General features: G+C 42.6%; 2 protein-coding genes across 6 annotated transcripts in view; both read left to right on the forward strand.

The window, feature by feature from the left end:
- The window catches only part of TGFBR2 (transforming growth factor beta receptor 2), an 82,875-nt gene that overhangs the window by 12,874 nt on the left and 52,809 nt on the right, over positions 1 to 17,192 (forward strand). For all 5 annotated transcript variants that reach the window (XM_087916792.1, XM_087916789.1, XM_087916790.1 and 2 more), the window contains one exon: positions 16,946 to 17,111. In XM_087916792.1, coding sequence (XP_087772918.1) covers positions 16,946 to 17,111 — 166 coding nt within the window. The remainder of the gene's footprint in view (positions 1 to 16,945; positions 17,112 to 17,192) is intronic.
- LOC148123997 (uncharacterized) lies at positions 1,164 to 2,102 on the forward strand. The gene has a single exon (XM_087915861.1). The coding sequence runs from the start codon at positions 1,164 to 1,166 to the stop codon at positions 2,100 to 2,102; it is 939 nt and encodes a 312-aa protein (XP_087771987.1).

Below are 17,192 nucleotides of genomic sequence, written 5' to 3' on the forward strand. Positions count from 1 at the left end.
AGCTTACCTCCACATTCCTATTCATCCCTCGTTTTTTCAATTTCTGCGATTTTGCTACAATGGCCAGCATTTTCAGTACGTGGTGCTTCCCTTTGGTCTAGCCTCTGCCCCGAGGACCTTTACCAAGGTTCTGGTAGCCCTTGCGGCTCACCTCAGGAATTTCCCCATCCGTATCCTGGATGAAATCCTCATCCTCTCCCCCTCCAAAGACCAATCTGAGAGGGACACTAGAACCACTCTCTCGGTTCTTCAGTCCCATGGTCTTCTCGTAAATTGGGAGAAGAGCCAACTTTCACCCATCACCCGGATAGCTCACTTAGGGACAGTTATTGACTCAGTTAAAGGTAAGGTCTTTCTTTCCTCTGAGAGGCTTCTCAGCATCCGAAAATCGGTCAGGGAGGTTAGATGCGCAAGAAAAGCATCCTTACTGAGTCTATCAAAGTTGCTTGGCAAACTGGTCTCATGCATATCCATTGTTCCCTGGGCCCGTCTACATACCAGATCTCTGCAGTGGTTCCTGCTACCCTATCAATGCTCCGGGAGAAGCAACTCAAGAGCCGTGGTGAAGGTTCCTCCAAGGGTCCTCGCTTCGCTCCTCTGGTGGACCAGGCCTGCTACCAACAAGGGTCATCTCTTCAAGGAGCCCCAAAGAGTCGTTCTCACGACAGATGCCAGCCTATCCGGATGGGGGGCTCACATCCATTTGTTTTCAGCCCAGGGCACTTGGTCAGCACTCGAGCAACGTTGCAGTATCAACTGGCTGGAGCTCCACGCAGTCTACCTAGCTTTACGCACCTTTCACCCTCAGGTATGCGGGCATCACGTACTGGTCCTGATGGACAATATTACGCCCAAGGCTCACATCAACCGTCAAGGGGGCACACATTCCATCCGACTCATGAAAGAGGCCGAGCGGCTCTGTCGCTGGGCAGAGTCTCACCTCTTATCCATCAGGGCAGACCATATCTCGGGGGTCTCAAATGTTCAGGCAGACTGTTTGAGCAGGGCCACTCTAGACCAGTCAGAATGGCACCTGCACCCCTCCCTATTCAAGGAGGCCTCAGCAATCTTCGGTCGTCCACTGCTGGATCTGTTCGCATCACCACTCAAAACCCAGACTCCCAGATTCTTCTCACACTACCCCACCCAGGAAGCGGAGAATCATGACGCCCTACGCTGCCCATGGCCCATGGAGCTCTTATACGCTTCCCCCCCCTTCTGCTAATCCCCAAAGTGATCCAGAAATTGATCCTCAAGAGGGCGGAAGTTCTCCTGGTTACCCCGTACTGGCCCAGGAGACCGTGGTTTGCAGACCTTCGCAGCCTGTCAGTGGCCCCTCTTTGGAGGATTCCGCCAGACAGGATCTCTCTATCCCAGGGACCTCTTCAGCATCCAAACCCACAGTGGCTTCAGCTAACCGTCTGGAGGTTGAGCGGGACCATCTAAAAAAGGAAGGCTTGTCCAATCAGGTCATCAGTACCATTCTGGCAGCAAGACGGCCTTCGACCACCCGCATATACAATGCCACCTGGAACAGTTTTTGTAAATGGTGCCACAAGTTGCTCATCAATCCACTTTCCCCATCAATTGCACAAATTTTGGCCTTCCTGCAGGATGGGCTGGACAGGGGCCTCTCCCCCAATACCTTGAGAAGGCAGGTGGCAGCGTTATCAACTGTTGTCTCTGGCAATTTTTCTGGCTTGCTCTCGCACCACCCGCGTATCCGAGCATTTCTTAGAGGTGCCACCAATCTGCACCCTCCTGTGATCCACAGATACCCAACTTGGGACCTTAATAAGGTGCTCGCGGCACTGACCAAGCCTCCCTTTGAGCCCCTGAGGGAGGCGTCTCTGCAATTCCTTACATTTAAAGTGGTGTTCCTTGTAGCTGTCACATCGGGAATGATATCGGAAATAGCAGCTCTATCCATTAGAAAGGATCTCTGCATTTTCCACGCTGATCGGGTGGTCTTGCGACCAGATCCTTCCTTCTTACCGAAGGTCAACTCCACTTTCCACAGATCACAGGAACTTATTCTGCCTAATTTTTGCCCCAGACCTTCTCGAGAAAGGGAAAGGCAGTGGCACACTCTTGATGTCTGACGGGCGCTTCGTATATATATCCATCGTACTCTTCCTTTCAGGAAGTCAGAGTCATCGTTCCTGTCATTTCAACCAAAGACGCTGGGTTTCAGAGTATCCCCGTCTACCGTAGGCCGTTAGATCAGAGCTACAATCTCCAAGGCCTATTTAACACAGGCGCTTCCTGTTCCTAGTGGAATTACCGCACATTCTACAAGGAGTGTGGCTACCTCAGCAGCCTGGGCTACCCAGGCTCCGATAATTGATATCTGCCAAACAGCCACATGGGCGTCTCCGTCTCCCTTTATTTGCCATTATAAAATTGATGTCTTTGCTTCAACAGAAGTGTCCTTTGGCAGGCGAGTCCTTCAACAAGTGGTTAGAGACCCAGAGGAGATTCCGGCCCAGACGGAGTCCCTCCCGTAGGACAGGCCATGCTTTGGTATGTCCCACTCTGGATGCTCACAGCAGCTCTATGGAGAATGGGCGTTGGTCCTTACCTGATATGCCCTTTCTCGTCAAGCTGCGTAGAGCATCCAGCCCCACCCTAATTTGTCAGTCTGGTGGGGAATCCTGTTTCGGCCAATGATTCAAGCAGTTTATAGTTGAGAGTTGTTCAAACGTTAAGATGAGGGGATGCAATTCTGTCTTCTCATCTTCGTAAAACTGGGGAACGCTACGGAGGAGTCACGTGGAGGAGGAGGAGCGTTCCTCAATTATAGCTCAGCCTGTGAGAGTGAAGACTGGAGCACCTCCCACTCTGGATGCTCTACGCAGCTCTACGAGAAAGGGCGTATCAGGTAAGGACCAACGCCCATTTTATAACCTCAATCTTTTTACTGTTGTATTGGGGTTTTCTGGACAGTGCATCTTCTAAGAAGTTCTTTCTCCCAGGAAAATATTGAGTGAAATTAAAACGATTAAAGTATTGAGCCCACCTTGCTTGTTTTTCGGAGAGTTTCTGTGGATTTTTCAGGGCTTCCAGATTTTTGTGATCAGTCCATACTTCAAAGGGGATTTGGTTTCCTTCCAGAAAATGTCTCCATGTGAGCATTGCCCACCGCACAGCATATGCTTCTTTCTCCCATATGGCCCATCTTTGCTCGGTTTCCATCAGTTTCTTGGATATATAAGCACATGGTTGTAATTGTCCACTTCCATTATTTTGGAGGAGGACTTCTCCAACTGCAACATCACTAGCATCTGCTTGGATGACGAAAGATTGTTCAGGATCTGGATGCTTAAGGACCGGTTCTGCTGAGAATAGACGTTTGAGTTTCTCGAATGCCGCTTGGCATTCCATTGTCCAGATAAGGGGTTGCCTTGGTTTGGGTTTCTCCCCCCGCTTTCATTTTAGCAAGTTTGTGATAGGGAGGGCGATGTTTGCAAAAGCTGGAATGAATTGGTGATAAAAGTTTGCAAACCCCAGGAAACTTTGCAGTTGTTTGCGGGTGTGCAGTGGGTCCCAGTCCAGTACAGCTTTTACTTTCTGTGGGTCCATCTCTATTCCCTCGTGGGATATTCTATATCCCAAATAGTCAATTTTTTCTTGGTGGAATTCGCATTTAAAGAGTTTTGCATATAGTTTAGCATCTTAAGAGTTTTGTGAGGACTGCATGGAGTAGCTTGATGTGTTCTTCCATCGTTTCCGTGTAGATTAAAATATCATCAAGATACACTAGAACCCCTTTATATAAAAATTCATGAAGGGTTTCATTGATCAATTGCATAAAGACAGCAGGCGCTCCTTGCAGTCCAAAGGGGAGCACTTTAAATTGGTAGCATCCCAACAGTGTGTTAAAAGCTGTCTTCCACTCATCCCCTTCCTTTATTCTGATGCGTTAATATGCTTCTCGTAGGTCTAACTTTGAAAAAAAAATTCCTTTCGAGAAGTGGGTTAACGTGTCCTTCATGAGGGGGAGTGGATACATATTCTCTAAGCAAATTGTGTTTAATTTTTTGTAATTAACACACAAGTGTACAGAGCCATCTTTCTTTTCACTGAATAACACTGGGGCAGCTATTTTAGGATGGGCGGGTTCAATGAAACCCCTTTTTAAAATTTTTATTGATAAATGCTCTGAGTTCTTTCAGTTCTCTGGGGGACATGCAGTACATTTGTGGTTTTGGGAATTTAGCCCCTGGTAGGATTTTGATGGCGCAGTCTGTGGCACGATGGGGTGGGAGTTCATCACAAGCTTCCTAACTAAATGCTTGGGCCAGATCCTGGTACTCATTTGGGATGTTAATGGTTTCAACCGACTGTCCGGTCATGGCTGACTCTCTGTTCTCTGTTCCCTCCTTTATCCTTTCCTCTGAGCTATTTGAAAATACTACATCTCTCTGGAATTCTACAGTTCCTGTTTTCCAATATATTTTTGGATTCCATTTCTGCAGCCATGTGAGATCTAGGACAAGCGTCTCTTCCATTCCTGGGGCTACAGTGAATGTGAGCATTTTCCTATGGTTCCCTAGTCTTATTTTTAATGGTTCTGTGGTAAACCTGGATGACTCCCCCCCCCCCGCTATAGTTCTATCTAATTGGTAGAAAGCAATGGGGTTTTCCATTTCTTTCAGTTGGATCCCCAATTTCTCTGCAAGGGAGGGATTTATTAGGCATCAGGTGCATCCCGAATCCAGCAACGCTGCAACTTCCTCCCCCTTCCCTCGGCTGGGGATAAACAATCTCAGGGGTAGGGTGATTGGTTCAACTGGATTGCTTACCAGCGGGTTGTCTTCTGGATCGCTTTCAGACTGGCTCAGGTCCCCTCGGAGCATTGGGGGTTCTTCCTCTGAGTTGGTGGGGATTGAGTCCCACATGTATTTGGCCTCTCAGGCCAGTCTCCTTTCCTCAAGGGCTGGATGTTCCGGGTTTCCCCCCTGCTGGGTGATCTAGTTTTCTGGCAAGGATCTTTGAATGGCATTGTGCTGCGAGGTGTCCCTACTTTCCACACTTAAAGCAACCAGATGTTCTTGGTGGATTGGGGTTTGAAGACTTCCCGTTTCCCCAGGGGTGGGGATCTTTTCCAAGACTTGCCACTGCAGTACTGGTTTCGAGTCATGTCTAGCTACGCCTCCTCTGCCATCATGTACCATTTGTGCAACAGGTTCGGAGCCCCACGGGCCAGGCAGGCAGTGTATAGATCATTTAGTCCATCTTTGAACCAACAGACTAGGATATCCTCTGGCCAGTCCACCTGGCCAGCCAGGTCACGAAATTCCTCGGTGTATTCTGCTACCGGGCGATGGCCTTGTTTTACGACTCTAATGCAGTCGCGGGCTTTTCTATCAGCGAGGGGGTACTTGAAGCGGTGGCGTAAAGCTGTCATGAAGCGATCGAGGTTCCTTAATTCTGGGGCATTGATGTTGTGGAGTGTCACCATCCATCTGGCTGCTGCCCCTTCAAGGGCCAGGATGACGATTTGTACTTGGGATCCCTGGGTTGGGAAATCCCGCCATATACTTGCATGTAGGTGAGCACTTGCGCCAGGACAAATCCCAGTTTCTGGGGGTCTCCATCAAATTTTACTTCCAAGGGTGGGATCTTCCTCTGCAGTTGGATGTCTCTTGGTTGGCCAGGGTTGATCCGGGACGTTTAGGGGTTGGGTACCTGGTATGGCTCCTGGTCCTTCGGCTTGTCCCTCTGCCCGTTCAATTTCCGCTGGATCAGGGGTGGTGGCTCGGGTTCTCTCATTTTCTGGTTCCCTCGCTCTCCTGCGATGTGCATCTCTCACCTCGAGGTTCTCCAGGGATTCCCTCATGAGGCGTTTTGTGTACCGTCTCATTCGGTCATCAGCCAGTGGCTCCTCATCCCATTCTTCCTGATTCGATAGGGCCTCCAGCTCCAATTTCCACCCAGGTTTACGATTGCGCTGGGTGAAGGTTACTCCTCTGGTTCTTCCATCCCAGCTGTCTCTTTTTCCTACACCTATAGACCACCGGGGCTTGGTGAAGATTTCGTAGGCAGCCTCTCTGTCTTCGATGGGGTGCACCAAGTCAGTATCTGGGTGGGTATCTGTCGACGTTTCTCCCCAGCATTCGGCTTCCCCTTGGTCCTTGCTGTCCTCAGACATTTTTTTTTCTTGCAGAGTCCCCTCGGTAGAGTCCCCTCGGTAGAAAAAAGGGTCTTTTTTAAAAAAAAATTTCCTCTCCGGGCTGACCTCTGTTGCAGACGCTGCTTTATGTCAGGCTACAGAACTTTTCCCATTCACTCAACTAGAATGAACTTCTGAAAACGTATCCAAACGTATCACAAAGGAATTCTTTATTGAGATGAGACAATTCCTGTAGGAGTTCAAAGCAGCATCTGAGGTCTCTCAGCCATACAGGGATACATAAGGGAGTTTAGAACCCCTCCTCTTATCTTGATGTCTATTTAGTGAAAGAAAAGTCAGTATGTTAATTTCTCCCCACCCCTCTTGTAAGGAATGATCTTTTCACAGTTTCCCAGGGCATACCTAATTTCCCCCCCGCCCCGCCCCCTTTTTAGAATGAACTATTCAAGAGATTCCCAAAGTACAATCTCACTGTGGAATTTTTATGACCTTCTCATCTCCTGGTTGTGCCTCTCAGAGGTGATAGTTCTGGCCATCTGGCTTTTCTCCCTCCATCTGGGTTATACAAATTCGATATAAGATTAAATATATTCAGGTTACATCAAGAAAGGATTTCTTTATCAGCCTCCCCCCTCTTTTCTTCTTCCACTGAAGAAATGACAGATACACGGATTTGACAGATTGTCTGTGTAATAATACTCCTGTTTTTGTTACTGTCTCCCTTCACCAGGTCATAGTGATCCTTACTAAATCATGATACTTGACATGACTTTTTTTTACTGCCCTATATTAGATTGACGACTTCAGGGGTCATTTGATTACTGCAATATGGTTTATGCTGACCTCTCAGTTCTGCATGGCTATCTTTCATGTCAGTGGATTGGCTTTTTGATTATACTGCTGTCCGCTAATGTTACCCACAGAACAGTCACAGGGATACCTTGATTATATCACTAGACACAGCTTGGAATGGATCTATTTATAGGCAACACTACTAGTATCCAGGGCATGATTGAGAGATCACTGTGATTAGTCTGTAGGTTGTACTGGGCAAGAATCCCTCTGCTGAGATTGATAAACAGCTGTGCAGAGCACAAAGTCACTATGAACCATCATGAGATGCCTCAGAGAAGCTGTGAAGAACCTCACAAATGGGCTGTCCTATTAAGATTTGCCATAATAAAATGAGGAGAATAAGGAGCAAATACAGGTACATTTCTGAGATAACTGTTATGGAAGGAAGTTCTTGAGAGGAAAAAGAAAATCCCTGGATCCAGACAGTTTTGTTACCATGATTTTATAATGAAGACAATTGCTATATATAATGAGGGACAATTGTACCATATGGTCACATTGCTGGTTATTGATACAAGAAGCTGTCTGGCGAACAATTATTCCAGATTAATTTTTATATGGTTACTGTAAATCATCAATTTAATGTGGGATATATATGTAATTTTATATCTTCAAGAAACGTACCTTGATTTGCCTTGGAATAAGGAAGTCTTTATGAGGCTCTCTAAATAATTAATTCTTATCTCTAAGAAACCAAATCAATGAAAATATCAAAGACATTAAAATGTTATGATAAGATCAGTTCATACTATCATTATAAAAAAATAATGTAAGAATAGTAGATTGTAAAAGACATTGTTTTCATTATTTAGAACCTTAGATCTGATTAATCTCACATATGTCTGTATTTGTCTAACTTTATTTTGGTATGCTGTAATGCAAGAGTCTTCAAACTTGGCAAGTTTAAGACTTGTGGCCTTTAATTCCCAGAATTCCTCCTCCAGTCATGTTAGCTGAAGAATTCTGGGAGTTAAAGTCCACAAGTCTTAAAGCTGTCAAGTTTGAAGATCCCTGCTGTAATGCAAATAAAAATGGGGAACTATGCCACTGTGCACAAACATTTAAAGGCTTGTAGCATTCTTATTTGGGGCATCTCTTGAAGATTACTTTTAATAAGAATAAATTGCAATAGACAACTGTCTAAATTTGCAATAAATGAATCATGCAATATTTGTAATGGACAATTGCTGTGAGTTGTTTTTTCTTAAAAATAAAATGGAAATATTTTGTCCGTATGGGAAAGCGTTTTTCTAAGAAGACAGAACACTTCTTGAAATTTCTTGTTTTAAACTTGTGTATTCTGAATTACCATTATCACTATAAACAGAAATGACTGAATTTAGGATCACAGTGAACAGTTCATTATTAATTGGAAAGTTTGTGTAATGATATAATTTATGGAGGCAAAATTGTTTTATGAAGCACTTTGCTTAAATGTTGGTTATTTGGAAAAAAAAACCTACTTGATACTCTAAAACTATAATATGCTGTAATTAAGATTTTTTTTCTGAAAAATTGTTTAGCTATTTAAATAGATGTTGAGATAAAAAATGTTAGAAACCTACACTTGTGAGGGTATTTTTAAAGTTGTTTAGCCTAGTAATTTACCTCTCCCTGTTATGGGAACCACTAATTAAAATAGGGTGGTTTTCTTGCAATGTTAGATGGATCATCAAAAAGTTAAAATCAAATAGCAATCTCCAACTACATAATAAATTGCATTGATTTGCATTGATTAACTATTATATAATCTACTTAATCTATAGTTTTTTTATTACCAGTGAAAAGGATCCCTTAAAACAGTGGTCACCAACCAGTACTGGGGGTCCGCGAGAAAATTTTGGGGGTCCGCAGATAAATGTCACCCTCGAAGTACCCCCCATATATAGATACAGATATCTATGTGTTATGTCCCACCTTCAAAAATAAACAGATAAGGCTGAAAGCAGCAGTCCTCGCAAATAAAAGCAGCAACCGGGAATCTTTACTGATTACAGCTGTGGTTAGCCTTCACAAAATAATCCAAAATAATAGTTCCAATAAATCCAAATCCCAACAAGATATTTCAGATTTAAATCCTCCAAACCAAAGTCTTCAGTTCTCCTTGCAAACAATTTGTTCTCGACAGCGTGCAGAGTCATCCCTCTTCCTTTTATAGAGCAGCAACTGATTAGTCTAATTACTGATCTGCCCTCCTCCTGTGCTCCCGTTGGTTTCTTCTCGTAAGGAGACGCCTGCTTCTGACATCCACCCAGCGATTATCTAAATTATTACTTTCACCTGAAGACTCCATAAGTTCCTCATTATCAGCCGTTCCCGGCTGATAACCTGATTGAGAAGCCGAAGAGGTTGAAGGTTCAGGCCGGTCCTGCAAATCAAATGTGACCTCCCTTGTAACATTCGCCTCCTCCTCATCATTGCAATCACTAATACTTGCTGATTCATACAAGTCCTCCTCGCTGGAACTTTCATTCAAAAAACCTGTAGCTGGTGCCGGAATCACAACATCTATGTATGTCTGTCGGTTTGTCTGTCTGTCTGTCTGGACTTTTTCCCTTCAACTGAAAAGAATGAACTTCTGAAAGCTAGATATTTCAAAAGGAATCCTTTATTGAAAGGGAGCGAATCCCAGCACTAGTCAAAGCAGAGTCTAAGATGTTTCCAGGCATATAGTAATAGATAAAGGGAATTAGAATCCCTCCCCTTATTTAAATGTATATTTAGTCAAACAAAGAACCAACATGTTAATTCCCCCCTCCCCATCTCTGGAAATGTATCTTAGGAGAGTTCCCAGGGGTATATTCCAGAGCTGGAATTTTTATGGTCCCTTCTCATCTTGTTATCTCTTCAAGAGGTGATAAGTTTCTAGACATCTGGCTCCAACCCTCCAATTGTATATCATGTGTGAGTTATACAGAATCAGTATAAGATTTAATATATTCATATATATTCAATATATATGTTACATCAAAAAGGATTACTTGTGCCAACTTTCCCCCCTTCTTCCATTGAAGAATGACAGATACACGGACCTGACATCCTGCCCTCATCAAAAGTTTGATAAATCCAATCGGAAAACATAAAATGTGTTACATTTACAACTTAGGATGGTCTGTGAGGGTATTTCAGGTGGAACTTCCATAGTAATGTGGGTGCTTTTACATGTCATTTTGCTACCCACTCATTGTCTGAGGAAGGAAGGTGTTTCCAAGCTACTAGATATTGTGTGGATCCATGGTGAGTATGTCAATCAAGGATATCTTTAATTTCAAAATGTTGTTCCCCATATACCATAATGGGAGTTTCAGGTGTGGGAAGGCGGGGGGGTTCTAAGGTTTGAATTAATCTCTGGTTTGAGTAGGCTACAGTGAAATGAACCTGTCTAAGTGTTTTTGAAGTAGAAGCTCTACCGTAACAGAGTTAATAATTCTGGAGATGGAAAATGGCCCAATGAATTTTGGTCCCAGTTTCTTAGAGGGTTGCAACGATTTTAGGGATTTTGTGGACAAATATACGTGGTCTCCAACTTTGAATAGTTTAGGATCACAGTGTTTTTTGTCTGCTTGAGCTTTAAAAGCTGCTCTAGCCTCTTTTAAGGCTAGTCTGACCACTGGCCAAGTGGCTTGCAACTTATCAATCCATTCCTTAAGGAAGGGAATTTCAGGTTCCTTGGTGGGTAATTCCAGCATGGGGTTGAATTCTTGGTCTGTGGCTGCCTGGAATGGGGTGAAACCAGTGGCTGCTGTGGACTGAGTTGTTGTATGCTACCTCTGCAAAAGGAAGGAGGTCAGTCCAATTGTCTTGTTGGTAATTAATAAAACATCTTAAATATTATTCTAATATGCTGTTTGATCTTTCAGCCCTGCTGTTAGTCTGGGGGTGATTTGATGACAACCCTTGGGTAGAGCCTAATAGGTTTAAAAACACCCGCCAAAATGTGGATGTGAATTGTACACCCCTATCTGAGATAATCCTTTGGGAAGCTCCATGAAGGTGATAAATGCGTATTAAAAACATCTTTGCCAAGGCCTTGGCTGGGATCTTTTGGCATGATACAAAATGAACCTGTTTTGAAAAAAGATCAGTTACAACCCAAATGACAGTATTTCCTGCACTTTCAGGGAGCTCCACTATAAAGTCCATAGAGATCTCTTTCCAGGGTGCTGAAGGTTCTGACACTGTTTGTAAAAGTCCAGGAGATTTTCTTTGTCTTCTTTTTGCAGCAGCACAGATGGGGTAACTAGCAACCTAGTTTTCAATGTCCTTTTTGAGAGATGGCCACCAAAATTGTCTTTTGATGAGGTGCAGGGTTTTTAACAAAAGGAAAGTGCCCCGCTATTTTTTAATCATGGCAACATTTCATGAGATCCATCCTCTGGCTAGCAGGGACGTAAAGTTTGTTTTTAAGGACGACTGGCTCCAGGCTAACAAAGACATTTGCTTATTCAAAGATGGTGTAGCCTGGGTAAAGTTTGTTTTTTACCCAGGCTACACCATCTTTGAATAAGCAAGTGTCTTGTTAGCCTGGAACCAGTTGTCCTTAAGTAGTGCCTCCTTAAATATTAAAGTCGTTGCATTGTCAGTGAATGATTCTTTCTTCTCTTGTGCCCAGGTGATTACTTTGGCTGCAAGTTGGGTTGGTTGGATCATGGGTTTTATAATTTCAATCTTTTTGCTGTTGTATTGAGGTTTCCTGGACAGAGCATCTAGCAAGAAAGTTTTCTTCCAGGGGATTATTTGAGAGTGAAATTAAACCATTTAAAATATTGAGCCCACCTTGCTTGTTTTTCTGAGAGTTTTCGTGGAGTTTTCAGGGCTTCTAGATTTTTATGATCAGTCCAGACTTCAAAGGGGATTTGGTTCTCTTCTAGGTAATGTCTCCATGTGAGGAGTGCCCATTGCACAGCATATGCCTCTTTCTCCCATATGGCCCATATTTGTTCGGTGTCTGTCAGTTTCTTGGAAGTATAAGCACATGGTTGTAACTGTCCACATCCATTCTTTTGGAGTAGAACTGCTCCAACTGCTACCTCATTGGCGTCTGCTTGGATGACAAATGGTTGTTCAGGGTTCAGGGTTTCAGGATTGGTTCTGCTGAGAACAGTTGTTTGAATGCCACTAGGCATTCTATCGTCCAGGTAAGGGGTTGTCTTGGTTTGGGTTTCTCCCCCGCTTTTGTTTTAACAAGTTTGTGATGGGGAGGGCGATATTCACAAAAGCTGGAGTGAACTGGCAGTAAAAGTTTGCAAAATCCAGGAAGCTTTGCAGTTGTTTGCAAGTATGGGGCGGGTCCCAATCGATGACAGTTTTTACTTTCTGTGGGTCCATCTCTATTCCCTCGTGGGATATTCTATATCCCAGGTAGTCAATTTTTTCTTGGTGGAATTCACATTTAGAGAGTTTTGCATATAGTTTGGCATTTAGGAGTTTTGTGAGAACTGCTCAGAGTAATTTGATGTGTTCTTTTGTTTCGGTGTAGATTAAAATATAGAGATAAACGAGAACCCCTCTGTACAAGAATTCATGGAGGGTCTCATTCATTAATTGCATGAACACGGCAGGGGCTCCTTGTAATCCAAAAGGCAGCACTTTAAATTGGTAGCATCCCAGTGGGGTATTAAAAGCCATCTTCCACTCATCCCTTCCCTTATTCTAATGTGGTAGTATGCCTCTTGTAGGTCTAACTTTGAAAAAAAAATTCCTTTAGTGAGGTGGGCTAACATGTCCTTCATGAGCGGGAGTGGGTACATATTCTCCACACCGATGGCATTAAGATTTTTGTAATTAACACATAGACACACTGAGCCATCTTTCTTTTCGTGGAATAATAATGGGGTTGCTATTTTTGGTTGGGTAGGTTCGATGTAATCCCTTTTTAGATTTTTATTGATAAATGCCCTGAGTTCTTTTAATTCTCTGTGGGACATGCAGTACATTTTTGGTTTTGGAAGTTTAGCCCCTAGTAGGATTTCAGTGGTGCAGTGTGTGGCGCGATGGGTTGGGAGAAGCCTCCTCGGTAAATACTTGGGCTAAATCCTGGTACTCGTTGGGGATGTTAATGGGTTCAGCCGTCTGACCAGCCATGGTTGGTTCTCTGTTCTCTATTCCCTTTCTTTTCCTTTCCTCTGGGCTGTTTGCAAATGCTACATGTTTATGGAAATGTACGGTTCCTGTCTTCCAGTTTATTTTTGGATTCCATTTCCGTAGCCACGTGAGTCCTAGTACTAGTGGCCCTTCCATTCCTGGTGCTACAATGAATGTGAGCATCTCACTATGGTTCCCTAGTCTTATTTTCAATGGTTCTGGGGCAAAACTGGCTGGCTCCTCTCTCGCTATAGTTCCATCTAATTGGCAAAAAGCGATGGGATTTTCCATTTGTTTAGTTGGATTCCCAATTTCTCTGCTAGGGAGGGGTTGATTAGGCACCAGGTGCATCCTGAATCCAGTAACACTACTTCCTCCCCCTTCCATTGATTGGTCCAATTGGTTGCTTACCAGCGGGTCGTCTTCTGGATCGCTTTCAGACTGGCTCAGGTCTCCTCGTGGCATTGGGGGTTCTTCCTCTGGGTCGGGGAGAGACCAGAACCTCACAGCTTCTCAGCTTCTCAGGCCAGTTTCTTTTCCTCGAGGGTTGGATTTTCCAGGTTTCCCCCCGATGGGTGGTCTGGCTTTCTGCCAGGGGTTTTCGAACAGCATTCTGCTGCATGGCGCCCCTCTCTTCCACACTTAAAACAGCCAACTGGTCTTGGGGTCAGGGTGGTTTGGGGTTTGAAAAATTCCTGCTTTCCCTGGGTGGAGAAGACTAGGATATTTTCTGGCCAGTCGACTCGGCCGGCCAGGTCACGAAATTCCTCGATGTACCCAGCTACCAGGCAACGGCCTTGCTTTATGACTCTAATGTGATCCTGGGCTTTTCTATCAGTGAGGGGGTCTTCGAAGTGTTGGCGTAGGGCTGTCATGAATTGGTTGAGGTTCCTCAGCTCTGGAGCATTGACGTTATGGAGAATCACCATCCATCTAGCTGCTGCCCCATCTAGGGCCAGGGTGACGACTCGCACTCAGGCCCCCTGGGTTGAGAAATTCCGCCCGTGTTCTTGCATGTAGGTGAAGACTTGCTCCAGGAAAAATCCCAGTTTCTGGGGGTCCCCATTGAATTTTACCCTCAAGGGTAAAACCTTTCTCTGCGGTTGTATGTTTCTGGGTTGGCCTGGGTTAATCCCCTGCTCTGGGGTGACAAGGGGCTGGGTAACTGGTATGGCTGCCAGTCCTTCGGCTTGTTCCACTGCCCGATCATTCTCAGATGGATCAAGGGTAATGGCTTGGGTTCTTCCAATTTCTGGTTCCCTCGCTCTCCTTTCTTTTTTTAACTTCTATTTTTTTTGTCCCATGCTGTTAAGTACCTGAGGATGGTGTCCAAATTATTTAAAAGAAATGACTATGAAATAAAATATAGTCTTTCTACTGATTCAGTAATTATGGGAAAACTTACTTCAAATGATTTTCGCTATGCAAATACATATATTTGCTATGTATCTATCTATATCTATGTCTTTACTTTTACCTATACCTTTCTATAAATCTATATCTATAGCATATCTATCATCTATCTATCAGCTATCTACCTACGCTACTTTTGCTGTCTAATAAGGAATGTTGAATCAGTGTATTCTATGACTTTGTAAATTAGGATTGGAAATATTGCTTTCTCCTGTGGTACAAGTTTGAAAATCTACTGAATATTACTTGCAGTTTAATTTCTTACCCTTTAGAAAGGCAAATCTGCTTTCTAATACTGTATGAAAAACTTGTATATGTATTGTTTGCCCTGAAAATAAATATTCATTGTGTTTTGAAGTTCTATCACACTTTATTTAGCAACTGAAGAGGAAATACATGAAAGCAACTGAAGAGGAGGAAATACATGAACCAGTAGATTTGCTATGTATGTTATTACTATTCATGTTTACTCTCTTCAGCTGTTCTGTATATTGAGGCTATTAATTACAGGGGGTTGACCCTGAATGTTGTTGCTTATTTACAAAGTCAAAAGATTATTGTGAAAAAGAGCAAAAATTGTAATAACAAAATATTCTAGAGCACCAGCATAACTTAGCTTCATAGTACACAAAACTTAACACAAATTCTAAACAAATACAGATTATTTCCTTCAAATTCAGAGCATAGTATTACCCACGTACAAACATTTGCATCTGACTGGTCATTCCATTAAAAAAATGGAAAGTGCATAATTCTAGCAGCAGCCATGCATTTTCCCTAAACAAAAGGAGAAAAACAGAGATTTTATCTTAAAACTTGGCTATGAAACCTAAATGCAAGATGAATATTTTCATTTCTCAGATTTAAAATAATCCCTTACTTCTAAATTTCTTGTCCCAGAAATATCCATTGCAATATGGCGTGCTTGTTTTCTTTCCCGTGTTCTGGCTGAACTTTTTTGAATATCACTTACATTCCAAATATAGGTGTAATTTGTGCAGTGTAATTATCCAAAGATATAAGATACATGCAATATCTGAATGAAGAGCATCCTGGCAAATTAGGATGGTTGGTGTGTTCTATGTTCATTAATGCATGTTGGTACAGCAATAATTTTGAAGATTATTTGTATCAAATTTTAAATTTTATTTTAAATTTAATCTTAAAATTATGGTGTCAGAATTTGGTGGTTCTACACCTTTGCTTTAGACAATAATTACCCTATTTCCCCATGTATAAGCCACCCCTTTTTTCCAAAATTTTCAAGCCCAAAAAGTAGGGGGGTGGCATATACAAAGCAGGTACACTTTTTATATGTGAAAAATGCATAAAATAATAAAGTAGGAATAAACTGGTTTTCCAGCTGTATGCCATACTTTTTTGTAAAAATTGTACGTGATGATACGATTATGAGTGCGAGTATGCGATAGAAATGCATGCGCTAGGCATCGGCCTGAATGCTTCGTTCCTACTCTCGTTCCGATGCGTAGATTGCTAGCGTCCGCCTGCACCGCTTTGGCGTCATGACCGAGTTGTAGATCTAGACGTCGAATTTTGTTTCTTTGTAAATTTTCTTTCTTCATAACTTGTTTCTCTAATAAAATATTTTTTCAAAACTTCACAGTCCAAAAATTGGGGGTGGCTTATACAAAGGGGGTGCTTATACATGGGGAAATACGGTACCTTTGCTTGATGTATGGTACAGCCTGGCCAAAAAATTATGTTGTATTTCCCAAATGTGTGTGTGTGCATGTGCGCGCATGTGCATGCACACGTATATATAATTTTTATTGGAAGGATATGTTTTTTAAAGACATAGATTAATATAAGGTTAAAAGTATGTTATTGTTCAGGACAATAGCTATGTAAATCTGTACTAGCTAAAGCAAATGTATTGTAGTCTTACCTTATTTTGTCAGATGGAAACAAACTACATTTGTTGAGTATGTTTTGTCAGAGTTTGTTGCAGAAAATCAAATCCAGAAAGCACACACAGATAACTGATTCAGTAGGATTCATTAGCTTCTTTACATACATAATAACACATGAAGTACATTTACAATACCAACAGCAGATTCTTCCAATGTGGTAGAGAGGAAAGATTGTAAGTAAGTTCTTAGTTTCAGTTAAGCAGGCAGACTAGATCAGACCAGACTAGTTTCGTTTTAGAGCTGAGCACAGAGCTAAGCCACGCCCAGACTCCTTCCTTAAGTTTCTGTTTCCAAAACAGCCCTCATTGGCTGATCTAGTTGCCATGCCTATTCATTGGCTGACCTTGTTACCATGTCTCTGCCATTTCATGAATATTCTGACATGTTTCTGATACAAAAATATTGTTCATAATAATACGTTAAAATATAATTACATATTAAAATATAAGTTGGCAAATAAAGTGTATTTTAATATATTCTTTGTTATCTATCTATCTATCTATCTATCTATCTATTTCCTTTGTAGCTGAATATCGTGAACATAACATCTTCAGTGGTGGATTCAAAATGGGAAAACTATGCAAATTTTGTGATGTTAAATTGACAACCTGCACCAATGAAGGTCATTGTTGCAGTAACTGCAACATCACTTCTATTTGTGAACATAAAAATGAAATCTGTGCAGCAGTTTGGTAAGTACATTGTATCTATGTGCAAGAATTGGCATTTGATTTATTGAGTTGGGTTTTGTTTCATTTTAAATTTGTCTCTAA

Source organism: Pseudonaja textilis, chromosome Z, assembly GCF_049901715.1.
Source record: "Pseudonaja textilis isolate UNSWEBS1 chromosome Z, rPseTex1.2, whole genome shotgun sequence".
NCBI lineage: Eukaryota > Metazoa > Chordata > Lepidosauria > Squamata > Elapidae > Pseudonaja > Pseudonaja textilis.